Consider the following 15,293-nt stretch of genomic DNA (forward strand, 5'->3'; position numbering starts at 1 on the left):
GTCACCGCGGCTGGTGCTGCACTTGGACCCTGCAGAGGATCTGAACTCGGCTTCTTCCTCTGTTTCTTCCTTTGGTGTGGCTTGATGCTCTCTCATGTTCCGTTTGCATGTTCTGGCAGGTGAAGTCAGAAAATGAGCTTGATGTTCTCAGCATCCTGCCTAACGGGTGGCAGCCGGATGAGCCCGTCCAGCCCAGACCCTATCTCCTCGTACCCTCCACAAGGGTCACCTTCCTGGCCCGCCAGTACCGATTTGTGATTGAGCTCGATCTGAGCCCTTCCACCGGGATTGTGGTAAGTGCAGAAACTGCCTCTCTAGGATGCTCTGCACTAGAAGGCTGCATCCATTTCTGTTTGATCAGAATGCTTATTGTTCTCAGTGTCAGTCTTAGCTTTTGTAGAAGTCTTGCTTTTCCCAGGAGGGAGCCATGCTGTGCTCCTGGCTGGGCGGCTTGATGGCATATCTTGTTTCTCCACTGCATTCTCAATGTGTGATTTTTGTTTATGGGAGCTGTCACTTTAATCAAGCTGCCATTGCAGGAGAATGTTTCCTGTGAGCTGTGTGGTGGGACAGCCAGCAATGAGATTGAAGGTCCTAGAAGATGAAAAAGCTGTTCCTTTTCTCTCTTTCTGCAGGATGACTCAACAGGGGAAATAATCTTTGATGAAGTGTTTCATGCCCTTTCCCGATGCTTGGTGGGATTGTTAAGACCCTTTCGTATCCCCGGTTCAGACATTATCTACCAGCCAGAGATCTTTGTCACCATCCAGGCATATTCCTCCATCATTGGCCTGCAGTCCCACCAGGTAAAGTTCAGCCTCTCCCTTGGTTTGGTTCAGCATGTGAGCAGCTCACTGAACCAGAGTCCTGTGAGGGCAGAGGAGAGTGGGGGCGTGTGGCAGCTGGGCTTTGTCACCTGTGGTGCTGTAGGCTTTTCTAGCTAAATTGTGGCCTGGTGTGGTGCAGAAGTGTGTGAGCAACTTCTCCTTTCTGGGCAGAAAGCAGATGTTTCTCTGGAGAAAGCTGCCCACAGGCATGATCTTAGGATTGGGTCACAGGGGATATTTGCCTTATGTTGAATGTGTGCTTGTTGATGTTGTTTTGCTGTTGTTGTTTTTAATTTGTGTTGATTAGTTCTTTTTGCCTGTTGTAATTAGCTTGAAGCATTCAAACAGAGCTTGTGTGCCCAAAAGCTTGTCTGCCCTCTCTAGCTGTGTAGCATTGGTTAATTCAAAAATAATTGCTCCTTCCTACAAACCTTGTTCTTTTTGCACTGGTATGAATATGCTGCTTCTTGTTGGAGGGAGCAGCCAGCCCTGGTATAGAGATTATCAGTGAGATTTTACTTGTGTCAGGGCAGGTCTATTTAATAAATTCAAGTCTGGTTTATGGTACCAGTGTGATTTTTGAAGTTCATCCTTGATCTCTTCCACCTTACAGTATTTTCACATTATTTATATGTTTCTGATGGTGTATTTCATTCCATTGCTAACATCAGGGAAAGTGGGTGGTAACAGGAGGAGCCTGTTAGTCTATGCTTGTTCCCTCCTTCTGCCTCCCCAGCTCACCCTGCTCAAGCCTTGTGCCAGGGTCTGTGTAGGGCCTGAGGAATGTGGCCCTCACTTTGGTCCATTCTTAGGCGCTATCAGAGTAAGCATAGCAGGAACTTCTCCATTTGCCAGTGATGTTTTGTGTGTGCCATCTTGTCCAGCAATGTGGCAGACACCATCAGGATGTGCCTCAGTATCTCTCCTATTTACAGTATATTGGGCACTCTGAAGTTGCTATGTTTTTTCTTTGAATCTCTCTAATTTCCTCGGTTTTTGTATGAGACAACAAACTCCGATCTCTGGGTAAAAATGGATAATTATGTTTCTTTTATGGAGGAAGAGGCACATGTGTGTATCACTTATCCAGGAAAGCTTGTCTCTATTGTAATCATTTGCTTTTCCTGTGTCACTGAGGTCTTGCCCGTCTGGGGTTGAGGCAATGTGGACAACATGCAGCATCTCCTCCATCCACGGAGTTCTTTGTTTACACATTGTATCTCTTTTGCCTCCTGGTCGTGGACAGAGATTGCCTGTACAATGGTGGCATCTGTAAACACAGGTGTCAATACCTATCAGCTTGGGGAGTTTCTGTGGTGGCAGGCTGTCTCTGTCACATCACAGCCTTTTTTTGTAATAGCCAGGCTAATTTCTTTTTTTTCTTCAATTTGCTGTTCCTTTTGCAAGATAATTGGATCAGTCTATAGATGAGTTAGATTAGAATAAACAGGCCTCCCTTAGAAACATCAGATCAGACTTAATGCCTTCTAACAAGCATCCCACATCACTTTCTCCTGACAACTGCTTATGCTAGAAGTCAAAGGAAGTAGAAAGTTATTGCACAAGGAGGAGATATCCCAAAGTGTGATGGAGCATAAGCTGTGGAATCAATTGCAGATGCCACGAGACATCATTGCTCAGAGGCAGTTGGCTCTGAGCAGGAACAGAGAGAATTGGCCTGTGTTGTACCTGTACTTTGTCAGGAATCTGTCTGAACTTTCCCATACAGAGCTGTGTTCGTGTGTACCATTTTAGGGGCTGGTGCTGTAAAATCTTAATGACTGACGTGTGTGTCCTTGGGCCAGGTACTGTTCCAGGGCTGTCAGCTGGATGAGACTAAGCAGGAAGCCTTTCTGCATCAAGTTTACACACAGCTATGTGCCTTTGAGAACAAAGTGGCAGAGATGCTCCAGCAACAGTATGAACCCAAACCTCAGGTAAGTGGTGCAGAGGTAATCAGGGTCCCTTGACTCCCTGGAGATCTGTGCTCTGAGGTGAAGTGGCAAGAGGAACAGCAGGATAGTTCTGCAGACAGAACGGCTGAGGAGTTGGTTAAGATTATGTTGTGGGATCCCGTAATGAGACATGAACGCTGAGGAAAGCAGAACCAGTGAGTGTTTAAAAGGACTGATGAGAATCTTTCCCTAAGATTATTGTGCAGTAAAACAGCCTTACTTCTTGTGTGACATCATTGTACAAGTGGTTGGATGTGTTTTCTCTCTGAAGAAGATTGTGGGAGAGCTGATTATGCACGTATTACTAATCTATAAATAGCTGTGAATATGCCCTTAGCCCTTGTTACATTTTTTGAACGAAAATATGACCTTGTTATGATGAAAACTGGCCATGAAGCTGAATAAACAGCTGATGCAGTTTCTAATACTCCTTGTATTAGATGCTATTTAATAGCCATGGATGTGCATATCAGCAAATTAATGGTAGAATCATAGTTTGGATTGGAAGAGACTTTTAGAGGTCTTGCCCCTCAACCTGCTGGCCATGCTGGTTTCGATCTTCTTGCAGTTAAAGTCATTATTGGCCTGTCTGAGGTTATTTAATTCTTATTTAACATTAATTACCAGAGTTTGATCAAAATGGAAAAAAAGGTCTCAAAATCAGATGAGCAAGAGGCTCCTGGTGATGTATTGCAGTTCCATATCTGGAGTGCTCCAAGTCTCATATTCTAGCTGAAATCTGTATGTTTGAATGCTAAGGCTGTCTGTCCTGGAATAGAAAGAAGATTGCAGGAAGTAAATACCTCGATTAGTGAGTCCAGGTGGTGTTTTTGCAGTGCTTTGTATGCATTCCTGCCTGATGCAGTATTTCTGTCCTGGTAAACTACCCTGTAACTTCTTCCATGCAAATGGGGAGAAAGAGACGCTCTTCCAGGCCAGAGGGACTGGTGAGTCCTGCCACAGGCTGTGGGGTGGAGGTGGGAGGCCCCAGGGGAAGGGCAAGGACTGAAACTCCTTAACTTTTGAAGTTGCATTAGCTGTATCATTGTTAAGGAGTGTCTGAATTTAAGTCATCTGGCAAATTAAAGTGATGGATAGTCAGATTTTTTGCTCACAGCCACAGACTGCTCCCATTTGTGTGTAAAAAAAATTCGTTAGTTTTCTTTTCCCAGCTCCAGTGATCTGTAGCTTTGCAGGGGAGGGTCTCATCCATTTTCTGCCTTAGCAATAAAAATGAAGCAATATTTTATTACAGGTTTGAACTGCCAGAACCTTCTGGGGATAAGGGGACTATGAAGGCAGATTTCTCACTAGTGTAATTACACAGATTTCAGGCTTTGCCTGGGGGATATTTTTCTTAGAAGATGCAGGAGAAGCCTACCTGCATTTGTTTGTATCAGCACTGCATAACAAGTGCTGTTGGAGTAGAGGTAAGTGCATAGGCACTAGACTTTGGCCTTAACAAGGCTCCTTGCTCCCTCTGCTGCAGTGCTTCACAAGTGAAACATAGCTGTCTCTGCCTTTCTGGGCTGAAAAGAGTAGATTTAAGTAGGAGCTGAATAGCTGCAGCTTCTACTAAGTGGCAATGGGAAAGAATTGGTATTCACTATCTTTTTAATTTGGAACTGCTTTTCTCTACAGAGGAGTTTTAGCAACCTCAAAGCATCTCATATTTCCTCGTCTGTGAGAAATCAGCTTAGAATAAAGCTCTAAGCATGCTCTCCCCTTCCTCTACCCTCAAGCAGCCTTGCCCACCTGTTCTAATGGGCCCAAATGACCAGGATTTTGAGAGCACCTGGAAGTTAAAGCTACTAGCAGATGTACTCCAGGTTTCTGGTACCATAGGACTGTGAGACCGAAGGATGTTTGGAAGAGTGAGAACTAGAGCTAGGCTGAAATCAACCCCATGGGGCTTTGTGGGTTTTTCTAACTTTTCCAGGTGGATTTGTCACCCCTGAGCCAAGAGAGCCCTGGTGATGTGCAGGAGTCATCTGGGAGGAAGCCCAGTGTGTCTGTTGTCACTGCTGATGTTGGACTGGTCAGCATGGTCCGGCAAGGAATCCTGGCACTGCAGCTGCTGCCCTCCAACTCCAGTGCAGGTTGGCTGCATCCTCAGGGTTAAGGTTTGCCTGGTTGTTTGCAGAGGGTTGTGTTCCTCCTGCCTTAGGCTGAGGTTGATTTTATGAGGGCTGGTGCCTGGCCCCTTCTGTTGGGGGTGGAATTTAAACATTAGCTTTTACTCTGCATGCTCTGGGGAAGTTGTGGTTGTAGAAATGGGGAGGACAGCACTATGTCATGTGTCAGCATTGGGGAGTTAGTGAGAAAGTACAGCTGTGACTGTTGCTCAGAGCAACCTGGGATGTGCAGAGTTGTGCCCCACCTGAGTGCTTAGTTGTACCTAGCCAGCTCCATACTCCCTTGGACGCTCTAAACCATCCTCAAGGTTTTTCTTCTACTTCTGCCCTGCCTAAACTTTATCTCTGGTGGGTATACTGGGAGGTTGATAGCTACGTGAGATGGAAAATGCACTAAGATGCTGCCTTGTTTGCAGGTATAATAATAATTACGGATGGAGTGACCAGTGTCCCTGATGTGGCTGTATGTGAGACTTTACTCAACCAGCTGCGCAGTGGCACAGTGGCCTGTTCCTTTGTGCAGGTATGTCTGGTACCTGGGAGTGTGGGGCTGCTGCCTGCCAGAGGGAGGCAGGTGGATTGTTGTTGGTGCTGTTCAGGGGCCTTCTCTGCCTGTTTGAGTCCTTTACTGGTCCTCTGCCTTGTCCTCAGCACTGCTGTACTCAGATGTCTTCTTTATCCATCCCGTAGGTGGGCGGTGTCTACTCATATGATTGCAGCTTTGGCCACGTTCCCAATGTGGAACTGATGAAATTCATTGCCATGGCCACTTTTGGTGCCTACCTCTCCACATGCCCTGAGCTGGATCCCCTGAGCCTGGATCTGAATGTGTATCACAAGGCATTTCTGCTGTACTCCTTTCTGCGTACTGGGGAGTCTCTGAATCCAGAATATTATTGTGGTGAGGAATGTGCATGTCCTTCCAGCAGGTGGACGTCTTACAGCATCTCTCTTTGGGGTGACTCCCCCAGGCTTTGGTTATGCTGATGCTCTCCCTTGTCCCCTCTGGGCCATGCCTTCTGAAGGCTCTGGGCACAATTGGTCACACAGCCTCATCTATGACTCGCCTCCTGGCTCCAGGGTTTGGGTGGACCAGTGCAAACTAATGTCCTGTTTTCCACTGGTCCCCTTTTGGTGGTCTTGGCTCAGCAGTCTGTAGTTAGGCTCACTGTGTTGGAACTTGGAGGCAGTCAGAAGCTCTTGCCCACCCTACCCTGCACACTGGTTACTTTGCAGGTGGGGACGTTTTGAAGAAGTTGTCCTAGCTGGGTTTACAGACAGCAGTTTTGATTGAAAAACTAGACCCCTGAGAACCATCTCAAATGCCTCTCTTGTTTTTTCTTATTTTGTGATTGTTATTGGGAGTGTGCCAGGAGAGATTAGTTGTTGCCAGTAAAACATGGAAACACCCTTTCATGCCCTGGCACTGTGCTTGTGCCATCTGCGCCTTCTGTAACTTGGCAGCAGAAGTCACATACAGTGGCAAATTTGAAGAGAGCTGGCCTGGGACTTGGAAATACTGAATCTTAAAAAGATCAGCTGTTTGGGATTTAAACTGAAGGCTTCCACATCCTGACACCTTTTAGAAAGCACCTGGGAATTCAGGGGTTTCCAGGGAAATTGGTCAAGCCCCAAAGCTTGCTGTACAACTGTTGCAACAGCTGTGCAGTTTCTGCCTGTCTGGGCTAAGCCTGTAACTGCAATGTGTGCCTTGTCACAAAAGCTGTCCCAGAGGAAGCAGGACCTGGCACCCAACCCTACCCCTCTCCCAGACCTCTTGGCCACACTAATGAACCTGTTGGCTGTGTTGCAGAATCAGGATGGGGGTGTAAGTGGTGCCTGAAGGATGTACTGTTCTTCAGGCCAGTGAGTGTTCCTGGCAGCTTTTATAAAGCATTTTAGGAGGCCTGTTGCTGTAGGATGAGGCTGAGGAGAGCTGCTGCCCCACAAACCCCATTTCTGCCATTTACAGTGTCCCAGCACAGACTGTTCAATGAGCATCTGGTATCTGCAAGCAGCAACCCTGCTCTGGCGATGCGGAGGAAGAAGCACACAGAGAAGGAGGTGCACGCTGATCTCGTGAGCATTGTTTCCGTCCGGCTGCGTGAGGGCTACAGCATCCGTGAGGTCAACATCACAAAAGGTGACTGCTGCTTTGGGGGCTGGAGACTTGGATAGGACTGTTCTCAGCTGCTTAGAGGGATGTGCAGAGTCTGCCCTCTTGGCAGAGTGGCTGGTTATTGTGGAGGAAGGAGCCATTTTCCCCAGGCTCTGTTTTCATGAACAATTGCCTGATGCAGGGCTGCTTGGTTTTGTTGTACAGTTATGCACTTGCCAGGCTCATCCTCTGTGGCTGTAAATACCTGGGAAGGGACAGACAGTGATGCTCTGTGTTTTGGAAGTGATTCCCCACAACTGCGGAGAAACTAACGACAGAACTTGTTTGAAGAGTTTTCTGGGATCAGCTATATTTCTCCTTCTTTCATACATTTCTAGTCCTTTGCTAGATGCACTCCAAAATACTAACATGAAATGAGCACTTCTGTACAACAGACTTAATGCCTCCAAACTATAGCCTTCCAAGGGAATAACTTGGGTGAAATAAGGGTATTGTTAGGTGAAAATGTCAGATCAGTCAGGACCATGACCAGTTCAAGATGATGATAAAACCATCCAGTGATCCTGTTCTTTTCTCTGACTCACTAGAGATTGTGGCACCTGGACTGTAAGAACTAGCTGCTGACTAGGAGTCTTAAGGAGTTTGAGTAAATGTGCCAGTAAATCCTATCTAACTTTCCATCTCCAGTTATGACTAGTGGCAATACTTGGACTGAAGGGGAGATTTAAAAATCCAAATGCAAGCTTATTAGTACACAGAGTATGTTTTATATCAGAAAATCTGTACTATAACTCCAAAACAATTCAAACTTGCCATATGATGGTTTGTATGAATTTACTGTGGTCTGCCTTCAAACCATGTAAATACCTTATGCCACTGCTCTGCTTGGAAGATTGTCCCAGGGCCTAATTTCTGTTTCTCTAGCTTCCTTTCTAAATTCCCTGAGACCAAATTAGACCTGTGTGAGTTTATTATCTTTAATTAATTTTATCCTCCTTCCCTGGCTTACACAAGCATATTTAAGAACGATGTATTTCTCCATGTACCTCCCTTTGGCAGGTTAAGCAAGCCTGTATTTCACCCTTCTTTTGTAAGGCCAGGCTTTCTGTTGTTTATTTAGGCTAATAGCACTTATTTTTTTCCCTTCACCTGTTCTCTTTTCAATTTGGTCTCACATTTCTCAAAACATTGATAAGAGTGTTTTAGATACGATTTTATCAGTGCCTTGTTCAGCAGTGCTAATACTTCCCAGCTTCTGAAGTAAATTACCCGATGTGATAGACCAGGAATCACATGAGCTTTCTCCATGCTTACATTGCATTGTTAACACAGAAATCCCTAAATTTTTCATGCACCTTTTATTCCAGCCGATGAATCCTTGTGGGTGTTTTATTGGGTTTTGTTTGTTTAATTGTCCCTAAATCTGCTGTCCTTCATGTGACAGTACTCATAAGTTCTTGCTCAGTTCACCTCACTGTTCCTCTGTGATGACTTGGAACTGCAGTTCTTTTGCCTTGATGTGTCTTACAAACTGAATGAATCTAAGCAACCTCTTTTTTTTGGGAAGGTTGGTAGCAATCACATTAGGTAAGATAATTTCTAAAGTTGGTCTTCCAGGAATCTCCCTGATTTCTTGTTTCCAGAGTTTTCTGTTAAAAGTAAGTATCTGCTAAGTTTTCCCAGTGAGACAACTGTTCTAGTAATGTCTGCAGATTTCTCTTAACATAGGTGTGGCATAAGATACTTCCCTTCAATCTAGACAGGTTAGACCCATTGCACTCTCCTTGTCTAGGAATGTCCATAAAACTGTGACAAGTCAGTTCCTGTCCACACTTTTATTCTTCTGTGCACCAGTTCACTTACAGCTGGAACAGCTCTGGATAAAGAGCCTTTCTCTTTAATCTGGAAGCAGTGGTGAAGTGCTCTTAGTGACTGTGTAGTCCTTTATAGAAATGCTGGAAGAGCATTTACCAGGTGTGAATCATTAAAAGGGCAGTCAGACAAGTTCACATACCTTTTTGCACAAAGATGTAGCTACAATCTCTGGCTCAGGGTATTGTAAAGCAGCAAATTCCTGTATTCTAGAGGTATCAGAAACATCAGCATGTGTTCACTGTGCTCCCTGGGCTTTCCTCTAGGTATCTTCCTGCTGCCTTTTACTCCTTGGATCACTAATTTGGTCTTCCATTTTCACAAGAGCAGAGAGCAGAGCAGCTGCACTGGATCAGTTACTTTTTGTGTTGAATAGCTATGGCCAGGTGCACAGGGTGGAGTAAGAATAGGATAAACATACATGATAATCATCTTCATTCTCCCTTTTTTCTTCCCTTTGAGCACTCTCTAGCTCTTTGCAGCTCAGTGTCTCCTTGAGCCAGAAATACTTTCTGTGTATTTTTTAGACGGAATTTAAAATTAAATGTCAGAGATATCAGAAATACGGTGTGTATTTCTACGCAGCCTTCCAAATAGAAGCAGATAATGTTACTTATACTTTGGAAAGGCTAAATGCTCTGGGGACTTGCTGGCTGTGATCAGAAAAATTGTTGAACAGGTTAAAGTAGAATTTACAAATGATCAAGCACTACCTTTGCTAAAGAAAAGCATGTTTGGCTAATCAGGGCTTTTCTGGGTCATTCTACAGAGAAGTGTATAACAAAGAGCAATTAATTAACCTGAATTGCCAAAACTTGCAAACTAAAAGTTGTTAAGGAGCCAGCTGGCTGTGAAGTGAAAGAGTGCAGTTGTGGACTTTGACACTGTTGCTTTTCTCCTTCACTTTACCAAAGGCAAAATAGAATAAATAGCTTGCTTTGTGCTCGGAGTTGCCTGGAGAGATTGTTTGTGATATTTTTAAGTGCTCTGGTTACCCTCACTGTTTAATTTTTAGATATTTAGGTATTTAGGAACAACTGTAGCTAGTTAGAAATGCAGAAGTGCCTGTAAAAGAGGGAGGACTGGCAGATATGGAAGGGGGAGAAGCTGTGGGGACATGGTGTCTAATGGAGCCCAGGTCTTCTCCTTTCTCTTTCTGGAACAATGTCAGGGCATTTCCCTCTTTAATAAAAAAAAATTCAGTGACCGTTCTATGTTTCTCTGTGTTGAGGAGAGCCTGGAGGACAGTTTTCAAAATATCGTCTTCTTCCATGAATCAGTCCAGCACCAAAAGTGGCTGGTCACTGGCTGGCCAGGAAGAATGGCTGTTCTCAGTGTCAGGAATAGGGAAGACAAATTGAGGTTTCTTAAAAAACAGAGCTGAACTTTATGAAGGAAATTAATGCAACAAAATGTTTTATTATCTATAAAGTCTTTGCAGTAAGAAAAAGCTAAATATTCATCTAGGTGCTACTTCAAACATAAGCAAATATTTTGCCTGTGTGTTTAGTCTTGCTTGTGTGGGATAGTGGGAGTGAAGCCAGGACTACTAATGAAAACAAAGGTGAAAGTGGAAAATATTTTCCTTAATGATCTAAACAAAAAATATAGGAATTTGCTTATCTTGTTTGCTATTGATGAAGTAGAAAGGATTTGTTATGAGAACACAAATAGTATGCACAAAGCAGTGGATGAGTCCTAAAGCAATAAGTGAGGTGACAGTATTCAATGGAAAGAGATAAATTTATAAATTCTTGTTTAGCCTATCTGATGAACTAGACAATCTTTGTAGGAAACAACAGATGGTACAATCCTGGCAAATGCATTTATAGTAACGTAAAGCACCCATTGTGGAAAATATTAGTGACCTTAAATAAAAACCTAGTAATCCATCAGATGAAGTACAGGTGAAATTATATTATACACCTTTGATCATCTATGTTCAGGAAAGATGAATTCTTGAGGTGCAGGAAGGTTTGGAACTATTAAGGGTAATGGATGTTCTGTCATAGTAACAGCTGGCACTGGGTAAGGATTTCTTAGTGCACACTCCCTGTCATTGTTATGGAAAAGAAGCTTCTCAGAATAAAGATAATTTAATCAAAAGAACAACAGAGCATGAATTTGGCATGTACTTGGGGAGGTTTCTTCTAAACATTGACAGGGGAAGAGTACTCTGAGGGAGCATCCCAGCAGGGACCATGGGAACAAAAATCTGGCTTTAAAGTGGAGCACAATCAGCCTGTGAAGGGAATGGTATGATGTGCCTATGACAGCAGCAAATGCTACTCTGCAGGAAGCAGCATCTAGGCTGATGGTCTGTTCAGATGGTTTCCAGCACATCCAATCACTCATCATGCAAATGCTGCATGTCTGGAAAACTATAGAGCAGGCTGGACATCAGAATAGATGACTGAGCAGTTGAAATTACAGCATGGTCATGTGTTTCCCTGGGATGTTTCGGTACAAATACACATGCATAGTCAGCAGGAGTGTGACAGTTTTCTGTTCTTTTGACTCAGTGAGGCTTGGTGTCAGGTGTTTGTGTTTATCTTGCTAAAGATGCAATGGCCCGCTTAAAGGAAAAGGTAAAAATGTACCGTTTGAACAATAGGTGAATATTCATGCTTAGCACCTTAACTTTGTGAGGCAAAGGTAAACATGGTGAGAAGCTCTGATGCTTCAAGTCTAGATGGCATGAAATATAGTCTATGCAGGATGAACAGAGGTTGATTCAAGAATTGGGCCTTACCTTCCAGGTTGTTTATGATCAGTGACCATCATATCCAGATGTCCATGTTTCTGCAATGGACTAACTCTACACAGTGTGGATGAGAAAACTTGATACATTAATTGCCCTGCTCATCTGTGCAAAGTAATAGTTTTCTTGGAAACAAAGATGAGGCTGTGAAGAAGAGAGCCCATTTCATATAGGAGCACCTCCTCTGAATTTCAGTTTCCTCCTCTAGTGTAGATAGCAGATGTACCTTTAAAGAACTGTGAACTCTTCCATTGCAGAGGAGAGAGAGTGACTTGAGCTAAAGCAAACAGTTGTTAGATTACTTTTGTTCCCCTCATAGTGATCAAATGATGTCATGGTTCCTGGGAATCCTTGGTCAGAGGCAAAGCTCAGGTGTGTACCGAACAAGCACCTGAATTTACTCTTCTGCTCCCATGCAGGTGGGTCTCAGCTGGAGGTGAAACTAGTGCTGCTTTGGAAGCATAACATGAGGATTGAGTACCTAGCTGTGACACCCTGGCCCCTGGACCCATCGAAGCGCAGCACATGGGTGGAGGTGACGATGGAGGGAAGCTACGACATTTTGCATGACATCAGTTGCACCATGAGGAAGCCTATCACCAGTCTGTACCGTACTACAGTCATCCGGCGCTTCTGGAACACCTTGCAGAGGTGAGCTGGGTTACCCCAGTGGTTTCTAGTGTCCAGTGTAACCAAGTCATTCCTTCCCTGGTGTGCTAAGATGTGGATGATGCAGATGGCTGTCCAAGCCCAAGGTCCAAAAGGAATGTGCTCTGAGGAGAAGGCCTGACTGGCAACGAGCTCACTATCTAGCCAAAGAAAAGACTGGAAGTGTCTGTGACCTCGTTTGTAAGAATGCTTCATGGTGATGGTATTGCTGCTCCCAAATCCAGATCCTGTGATGCAAACCTTACCTCTGGCTGCCATCCCATGGAGGTTGTGTGTGCTTACAGTGCACCCTTGCAACTGTGCTGCATGATCATACTGGGAGCAGCAAACATCTCTAGCACTGAAGGGCCTGTGGGTTATAACCATTTCCTGGTCAGAGCGACCATTACTTCTTACTATTCAGCAGGTTCACTTTCTAGCACTTCATTTCCAACTGATCATCCTCCTGATATACTAGACTGTTACACTGGAACCCCTTTAACATGTTCATTGCTATCAGGCATTGAATCCCAGCATTGCCTGAGAAAGCTCTGTTGGTGTAGGTGGGCTCCCAATACATAGGGAGTGTTGTGTATGCATGCCCTGGACTGACTGGGGCAGCAAGGGGGAGAGCATGGGCTTTTGGGGCTAACTATCTCTTCGTTTTCAGCATCAACCAGACAGATCAGATGTTGGTTCATCTGCAGTCTTTTGACACAGTCCCAGAACACTTCACCATTCCGGAGAGCACCAAGAATGGAGTGCCCCTGTTCTACATCCCCCCAGGCTCCACCACTCCGGTATGTTCCCTCTCTTCTGTTTAATGTGGGACAAGTTGTCCAATCTGTCTATTCCTTCTTGCACTCAGACTTCATCTCTTGCTTGTCTCGTCTTCATCTTGTCCTGCTCAGTAAGTGAGTTTATGTGTAGTGCAGTGAACATCCTGTGCCATACGTTTTTTCCCCTCTGAGACATCACCTTACATCTTCATTGCTGCAGTTACACACTTGTAAGCCCAACAAGTCTCCCAGGTGTGCTGTGAAGCCTTTTGCTGTAGTAGTGCAATGTATGAGACTGATGGGGAAGCTGACATGCTTACTTTTGCCATGCTTTTTCAGTGGGTGCCTCATAGATGTGGAGTTGCTGCTCGCAGTCTTGTGGCCTCGTGATGATGTAGCTCAGTACTGTCAGATGAAGATACAGGATGTGCTGAGGGGTTGTTTAATAGGCTCATTGCTTTGAGCACTCGTGGAAGGTGCAAGAGAGATATTTGTCACCTGCACAGCAGAAACTAAACAAAATATGAGCTCATAGTTCCCACTGCAAAATTCAAACTCATTGAAGCTCACTGAGCAAAGTGCCAATATATTATCTGTTCCCAGCTAGCAGTGTCGTTGGCATTTATAGAAGAGGACTAGCAGATACAAAAGCTAGGGGAGCTTTAATTTAAGGGAACTGTCCCTTTAATTTTATTGTTTAAGACCTTTTTTAGGTTTGCCTAGTACACTTTCCCTATGTAGGGTTATGTATCCCACAGTGTATTTGGAGCCTCCCATCTTATGGGTAACCACCACTGTATTTCTATGTCAGCAAAGTTGCTGTAGTTGATGGAATCACAGCATTACCATACAAACATACTAGAGTTGCCCAGTGTCACCCATTCTGGCACCCTATTTGCCTGAGCACTCTCAGATGAGTAATCTCAGTGTTTAACTGCTTTGCTGGCACAAGCCATACATCCACCGCTCAATCAGAAAGCACACCATTACATATGCCATCTTTTTCGTGGTTGATTTACTTGATACTAAGTAGTTAAATTCCTAATTAACTTGACATTTCGGGGGCCTACTTTATTTTTGCTTACATTGTACTGCCTGTTTCAATGCGAATACACTCTGCTTAGAGGAAGTCACCCAGAGCCAGGGATGTGGCCTTCTAAGCCTACACAGCTCAGCTGCAAGAGAAGTTCCTGCTCTCCCTGGGTGGGATGAGACATTTCCTTTCTGAATATTGTCGTGTTACTTTCTCAGGTGCTATCCCTGCAGCACAGTGGGTCTGACTCGAGTCATTCACAGTTTGCCTCCTACTGGAAGCCTATCCTTTCCATGGATGCCAACTTCTGGCAGAGGTGGCTGCACATGCATCGTATAGTCGTCCTTCTGGAGCATGACACGTATGTAATGAGCAGGGCTGAGATTATGTGCAGTATGGGCCAGCCTGGGAAAGCAGGTGTCCAGTTCAGCCCAGCTGCAGAGTTGCAGTTGTTTTGTGGATGCCTGTGACCAAGGGAAGGGCCTCACTATTGTGACTGGTAGATGGTGAAGGCTTGTTTATCTGAGGGGAATGGTGGCATTGGGATGTCATCTCTTTTGAGAGTGGGAGCTGTTCTCAGGAAGATAAATTGTTTCTGAAGTCCCCCTTGGGTTTGGATTTTCTGATTGCAGGGGTTGTGGGAGTTTTTGTTTGTTGCTGGAAAACACCTTTCCCAAAAGCATTGCCTCCCTGGTGATAGTTGCAAAGTTATTTGAATAATAATCATATATTGCATGGAATGAGATAGAAAGGATACAATGAGGGATGTACTCTCTGCAACACGGAGATCCCTGTGTGCTCAGGGAGTGCGCCTCTCGCTAACACACGATTATGGGAGGTGCTGGTGCATTACCTCCTGTTACCAGTCAGAGGATGAGTTGTAGTGGATGTAGCAACGCCTATGTGGGTTTTAGGGGAAGAAGAGAAACTGTGGTTCTGAAATGACCTGCCCCACCCTGCAGGCCTGTGCCCAAGCACCTGCACACACCAGGCAACAATGGCCGCTACAGCACCATCCAGTGCCGCATCTCCCACTCAGCACTCACGTCCTTGCTGCGGGACTGGAGCAGCTTCGTACTAGTGGAGGGCTACTCCTACGTCAAACTGATACATGGGTGAGTGGCTCTGAATCAGTGCCATGTGGGGAATAGGGCATGTGGCCAG

The 15,293-nt window shown here is 44.9% G+C and overlaps 1 protein-coding gene across 7 annotated transcripts in view; it reads left to right on the top strand.

Annotated features, from left to right (window-relative positions):
• Window positions 1-15,293, top strand: part of SZT2 (SZT2 subunit of KICSTOR complex) — a 56,584-nt gene that overhangs the window by 416 nt on the left and 40,875 nt on the right. For 5 of the 7 annotated variants that reach the window (XR_011698679.1, XM_071565748.1, XM_071565751.1 and 2 more), the window contains exons 3-13: window positions 120-293; window positions 636-806; window positions 2,633-2,764; window positions 4,722-4,881; window positions 5,334-5,440; window positions 5,608-5,818; window positions 6,890-7,060; window positions 12,089-12,320; window positions 12,988-13,117; window positions 14,348-14,490; window positions 15,092-15,244. Coding sequence is in view for 6 of the 7 variants with exons in the window: in XM_071565748.1 (XP_071421849.1) it covers window positions 120-293; window positions 636-806; window positions 2,633-2,764; window positions 4,722-4,881; window positions 5,334-5,440; window positions 5,608-5,818; window positions 6,890-7,060; window positions 12,089-12,320; window positions 12,988-13,117; window positions 14,348-14,490; window positions 15,092-15,244 (1,784 nt within the window). In the remaining variant the exon portion in view is untranslated. Of the gene's footprint in view, window positions 1-119; window positions 294-635; window positions 807-2,632; window positions 2,765-3,671; window positions 3,730-4,721; window positions 4,882-5,333; window positions 5,441-5,607; window positions 5,819-6,889; window positions 7,061-12,088; window positions 12,321-12,987; window positions 13,118-14,347; window positions 14,491-15,091; window positions 15,245-15,293 lie in introns of those variants that run through there. The other 2 variants (XM_071565752.1, XM_071565753.1) reach the window with 2 other exon arrangements.

Source organism: Pithys albifrons, chromosome 10, assembly GCF_047495875.1.
Source record: "Pithys albifrons albifrons isolate INPA30051 chromosome 10, PitAlb_v1, whole genome shotgun sequence".
NCBI lineage: Eukaryota > Metazoa > Chordata > Aves > Passeriformes > Thamnophilidae > Pithys > Pithys albifrons.